We start from the raw sequence: 5883 nt of genomic DNA, 5'->3' as shown, positions 1-5883 counted from the left end.
AAAAGTTAGACTCGAAAAAGCTAAAGAGTTGTTTCGCTTGGCCGAAAGTGGTGAACTGCCGAATTTGGTTTTCTCCGATGAGAAACCATTCGTTATCCAGCAGTTTGTAAACAAACAAAATGATCGTGTTTACTTGCCAGAGAGGTCAGCTGAAAATTTGCAACTTCGGTTGGCCATCACAACTCAAAAGCCGGCCATGGTGATGGTGTGGGCCGCCATAACAGCCGATGGTCGCTCGCCGCTCGTATTCATCGACCGTGGTGTCAAATTAAATGCGCAAATCTATCGCGAAAATATTTTGGAGGGAGTTCTGAAGCCCTGGGCACGCAAACATTTCGGCCGCAGACCTTGGACATTCCAACAGGACTCAGCACCATCGCACTCAGCACGCGCCATCCAAGAATGGTTAAGAAATGAGGTTCCTCGCTTCATTTCCACCGCACAATGGCCACCAAAATCTCCGGATGCCAATCCGTTGGACTATTGTGCCTGGGGTATTTTGGAAAGCAAGGTTGGAACTAAAAAATACCAAAGTGTCGATCATCTCAAGCAAGCGCTTCGCCGAGAATGGGACAAAATACCGCAGAGCCACTTTCGGGCAGCGTTTGTTTTATTTTGGTTTCATTGGCCGTTTGATTTAGGCCATAGTTCTCCAATATAGTGTGGCCTCAATTCGATTCAAATCTATAATCCGATTTCTCAAATTTGATGTTATTTCGAACTATTTTTTGCTTTTCAATTTCAATAAAATTTAAAAAAAATGAAAAAATTATGGCGTTTTACTTTGTTGCAGTTTTTTCATCTCACCTTGTATTTCGTTATGGCTAGGTGGTGAAACTTCGACACCATGATTTTCGATTGAGGACTTCGACAGCATACCATCCAAATCGAAATCGATATCATCATCGCCAGATAATAGTTTAGAGAAATGTTTCTTCCATACTTTTAGTACATTATGTGTATCCGTACCAAAGTTACCATTTTTGTCTCTATAGGATGATATTTTTGGTAAAGTACGGACATCATTCTTGTTTCTACTCAAGTCGATGATTTTTTGTATTCATTCATTTCAGGAATAGTATTTTTAAACGAATTCGTTTTAAAACATTTTTTTAAAGAATTATGTCTAGCTGAACATCATATTATAGATGCGTTAAAGACCTACTATTCCGGTAGTTTTGCAATTTAGAAATTTATTGTTGCGAAACTAAAATTTTTTCCACTGTATAACAAAATTTCTTTTCCTTTGTAAATGTTTGATTTTTATCATCAACCATATTCGTTTACGGTTGGGAATCGCTGCTTTAGATATTTTACGTTGAATATCAACTATTGTGCCACCATCAGGTGTCAGAATGTTACCCAGATAGTCAAATATTTGTACACCATCTACAATTCCTCCAGATATTTCAAACTGTGTATTGTTATTCACGTGCGAATCAAGCACGGATTTGGTCTTCTTTGTGTTAATTTTTAGGCCAAGCTGCAAAACGTCATTTGTTAAATTTTTTAGCCTGTTCCGCATATCATAGTGTGTGTTGCTGATTAAAGCAATGTCATCAGCATATGACAGATCGCCTAATTTTTTGTTATCTTCTAGTTTATGCCACATCCATTGTAAGTTTCAAATACTAAGTATAATGCAGTTATAAAGAGCAACGGAGCAAGTTACGTTAACTCCTAAAACGGTCGGAAAAGATTCGGTAAATTGTTGTTCATGCAGTACTCGGCAACAAGACCCATCGTACATATTTTTAATAATATTATTTATTTTACCGAAATAAACCTCTAGCCAAAAGAGGTTTATCACCTCTAGCCGAAAGTACAGATCAAATAACGTCACGTTTTAATGCATCGAATACTTTTGGAAAATCGATAAACACCAGATAAAAGGGTGTATTGTATTCAGCTTACTGCTCTATTAGGATTCTAACGACCCGATCTAAAACCGATCTGGTTTGGTCGTATAAGTTTATTTGGTGGTGCATTTATTCGCTCTAAAAAAATTTGAGTGGAGATTTTGATCACTTAAAGGGTCCATTTGTTCCCCAAGTATTATGACTTCGATTGTAGTTATACCACGTTTGATTTTTGTACTTAACTTAGCGATGTTCATTCGGATTATTTGCAGCTTATCATAGCTTTCCAATTATGTTCAGTTACACTGACCTCAATTTAGTTTTAAACAGAGAGTGTTTTAACACTGGAAAAAAATAACATCCTGATAGTTTTGTAGATTATTTTGTGAACAATCATTTTAAAGTTATACATATAAATGTGTTCGAGATATATGTTATCATACTTATACATAGATTATGTTATAGGATAGCAAGAATGAAGTTCTGCTCTTTTGTGACATGAATTATAAAAATACTTTCTTAGTATGGGTTTTTTTTAGTTTGCCAACTCAAGCACACGAAAGAACTTAAACCGATAGCTGGCATGAAGAATAGCTATATGCTCCTGCTATTTAAGAAAAAACAAAAGTAAAACAAATAAATCTATATTAATTACTTACCAGCCGGCCTGTCTATCATACGAACCTCTACTAGAACATAACATATTTATATTTGTAAAACCAAATCCTCCGTACCACAATACGATGTGCCTACTTTGTTGGGGTTATGGAAATTCACAAAATCTTAAAGTGAGAATCAGAAACAAACAAAAAGAAAATTTTTAAATAAAATTACACAAACTAATATATTATTTTACTTTGTTCCAACTCCATCACCTCAATATTTTCCAAAACCAATTCCAAAGGGAAATAAATCAAAGTTTGGAAATATTTTAACTGAACAAATTTTTTGAATAAAATATAGAAAATCAAATAAAATTACTTGCTTTTTTTCTAATGGTGTATAGTAGAACCAAAGCAGTGTAAGATGGAAAATATCAAACCATGTTTGCCCATAATTCTGGCCTTTTCGTAAACATTACATAACTCTAATATAATATTTCTTATAAAAAGTTTGGCCTGGTAAATGGAGTTTGTAATAAACCAAACCATAAAAATAAAAAAAAAACTGTACATTTTAATACAGATGTTAGGATCGAAAATCGCACGTATATTCTAATACAAATATTTTACTTTATTTTTTTATCACGGAGCATGTAGTTATTGGATTTATGTAACTGTTAAATATATCTTTTTTGCCACCCGAGGTCATTTTTTTAAATCATTTTCATATCAAAATATATATCTGATTTCAGTGCATTTATAGATGTGTATTTTCCATTAAAATTCATTATTTTTATGTAACGGGCCTTAGTTTTGGTATTTCTTATTAAATAATTTAATGAATTTAACATATTTTCCGGCATAATTATTTTTAAATTATTGTATTTTACTTTGTTTTTCAAATAATTTGTATCTTTTTTGTGTAGGACCGAGTTTACCATTTAGTGCTTTGTGATACCAGTACAAATAAACGATTTCAAATTAATAAGGCACTTGTTACAAATGGTTTCGCTGAATTCGAACTTAATACGGAATTCCTTACAACTTAACATGGTAAGTACATAATATTGCTCCTAATATATAGCTATGTGTAATTTTTTTTTTTTAATGAATATGAAACGTAATAATATTTATTACGATCTAAAAAAGAATGGCACGTATGGACTGTGTCCAGTGACATATCCATATATACTTAAAATAGAAGTGTGAGACCTACATATATACATTAAGACTGAAAAGTTTTCGGAAATTCTCATTTAAAATTCGCGCGCTGTATATTTTTCGATATTTTAAGTTTATGTAGTTTGGCAGCACTGTCCTTAATTACTATGCCAAAAATGAGCTCGATCTGTCAGACAGTTCGTTTACGGCAGCTGTTGAAACCAGTTCACCTCAGTAGTGCGTTGCGAAATGTCTTCGACGGTCGTACGACCGTCCTGGAAGGCTTTGTACCACTCATAAACTTGAGTTTTCGATAAAACTGATTCCCCATAAGCCTTTTGTAGCATTCGCAACGATTCTGCACACGAAATTTCGTTCGAAACACAAAATTTGATGCAAACTCTTTGTTCAATATTTTTTTCCATTGTTTTTTTCGCAACGCCCTACTGAGGTGAACTGGTTTCAACAGCTGCCGTAAACGAACTGTCTGACAGATCGCGCTCATTTTTGGCATAGTAATTAAGGACAGTGCTGCCAAACTACATAAACAAAATATCGGAAAATATACAGCGCGCGAATTTTAAATGAGAATTTCCGAAAGCTTTTCGGTCTTAATGTATATCTAAAACGTCTCTCGATGTTTTTCTTTTTAGCCTTGTAAAAGTATTGGAGGGGGACATCAGGTGTGTAACCAGCTAGTTTGGATGGATATATATGCGATGTGCGTAATTCTTTGTAATAGGAAATATTTCTTCCTTGATTGTCGGAACACGTAATTGTTTATGCAGCTGTTCATTCGTTACATACCAAGGTGCATTTGTGATCATTCGTAGTGTTTTAGATTGAAAACTCTGGATAATTGCCAAGTTTGAGTGTGATGCAGTACACTATAATTAGGCTCTATAATTCCATATAGGTTTTAGTGCAGTTTTGTATATAAGCAGCTTATTGTTGAGTGACAGTTTGGAATTTCGGCTGAAGAACCAAAATAAGTTTCACCATTTGAAACCTAAGTCTTTACGCTTTTCAAATGTATGTGGTTTCCAGAATATAGAAGATAAAGCATTTGTCGCATTATGCTTCTTAATGAAAAAGTGCCTTGCCGAGAGGTATGATTCAGTTTTAGTTTGAAAAGAAGGCCCTCATGCCATACTCGATTAAAAGCTTGCGAAATATCTATAAATGCCGCAGTGCAATATTTCTTACCATCTATTGCACTATGGATATTTCTGACAAGTCTATGAATTTGTTCTGTTGTGCTATGTTTTCGGCGAGAACCGAATTGATGGTCAGGGATTTTTGTTTATTAATGTAGTAACAATTAATTTAATGCTAATTTTTTTACTTATTTTTCAGACTAATTAATAAAAATTAAAACTGAAGTTGTGTGGAGCAAATAGAAAATAAGATGCAACTAAGTAGGAATTCATTACGAATGAAATAAGTAATATAATTATATTAAACATAAATTATTTTATAACTGTACTTTTCGAAATTGTAATATATTGTAAATATGTATTTACAAATTAAATTTTTCAAACTATATAAACAACTTTTAATTATGCAATATAATAGGAGACGTGGTGGAGGGGCTCAGTATGTATAATGATCCTGAGAGCGACGCCGGTGGTAGCTACTGACAGCGTCTTTCTTGCCGGTAAGGTCGTAGGTGAGTACGGAAGCTAAAAGCAATCCACATACCTGACGTCTGATCACAGGTTAGATGTGGTTAAGAGCGTCAAATATGTGTCAAATATGGTCATTAAACTCATCAAACATCCACTATTTTTTAAATTTTTGATGTTTATGCATAGATTCAAATATCGAAGAAAATCTGTCTTCATGGAGTTATCGAATAAGCTTCGAAAATCTCCCTGCACAAGCTGCAGCTGGTACAATGGATGTTAAGGTGCCAAATGCACACTGAAATATCAACACAATGAATAAAACCTCAACAATAGATCAAAAACTGCACTTAAACCGCAATAACAACTCTTATTGTTCCTGAAGAAACACTATCGGAATGAAGCGATCGATTCGAATTGCATCCTAGAATGTACGGACTTTATATGAAAGTTGAAAATTTACAGAACTTCGAAATGAGGTGTCTAACTATAAATTTAATATTCCTGCCATCCAAGAGACTAGATCCAATGACAGCGGAGTAATACGTGATCATAACATGGAATTTATTTACTCAGTTAGACTAGAAATCGAACATTATATGGAAAGGGTGGCAATTCTTATTTCTAAAGAAGTAT

The 5883-nt window shown here is 33.9% G+C and overlaps 1 protein-coding gene and 1 long non-coding RNA gene across 4 annotated transcripts in view; one reads left to right on the top strand and one right to left on the bottom strand.

Moving 5' to 3' along the window:
• LOC119677074 (acetylcholine receptor subunit alpha-like 1) overlaps positions 1–1525 on the bottom strand; it is a 5236-nt gene extending 3711 nt beyond the window's left edge. Inside the window, exons 1-2 of the mRNA XM_038088343.1 lie at positions 1275–1525; positions 944–1037 (exon numbers count right to left, since the gene is read on the bottom strand). Of these exons, the coding sequence (XP_037944271.1) occupies positions 944–1037; positions 1275–1525 (345 nt within the window). The remainder of the gene's footprint in view (positions 1–943; positions 1038–1274) is intronic.
• A 1866-nt stretch (positions 1526–3391) lies between these two features.
• LOC119686308 lies at positions 3392–5877 on the top strand. Of its 3 annotated transcripts, none has more exons than XR_005252911.1 (4): positions 3392–3514; positions 4276–4910; positions 4979–5291; positions 5437–5877. It is a non-coding gene; the product is annotated as an uncharacterized LOC119686308 (long non-coding RNA). The 3 variants fall into 3 exon arrangements; XR_005252910.1 differs by having other exon boundaries at positions 4276–5066; positions 5198–5291; XR_005252909.1 differs by having other exon boundaries at positions 4276–5291.
• The last annotated feature ends 6 nt before the right edge of the window (positions 5878–5883 follow it).

The sequence above is a fragment of the Teleopsis dalmanni genome, chromosome 2 (assembly GCF_002237135.1).
Source record: "Teleopsis dalmanni isolate 2A chromosome 2, ASM223713v2, whole genome shotgun sequence".
Classification (NCBI taxonomy): Eukaryota; Metazoa; Arthropoda; class Insecta; order Diptera; family Diopsidae; genus Teleopsis; species Teleopsis dalmanni.
The sequence above is the reverse complement of the archived record's forward strand: the minus strand, read 5'-3'. Positions and strand labels throughout refer to the sequence as shown.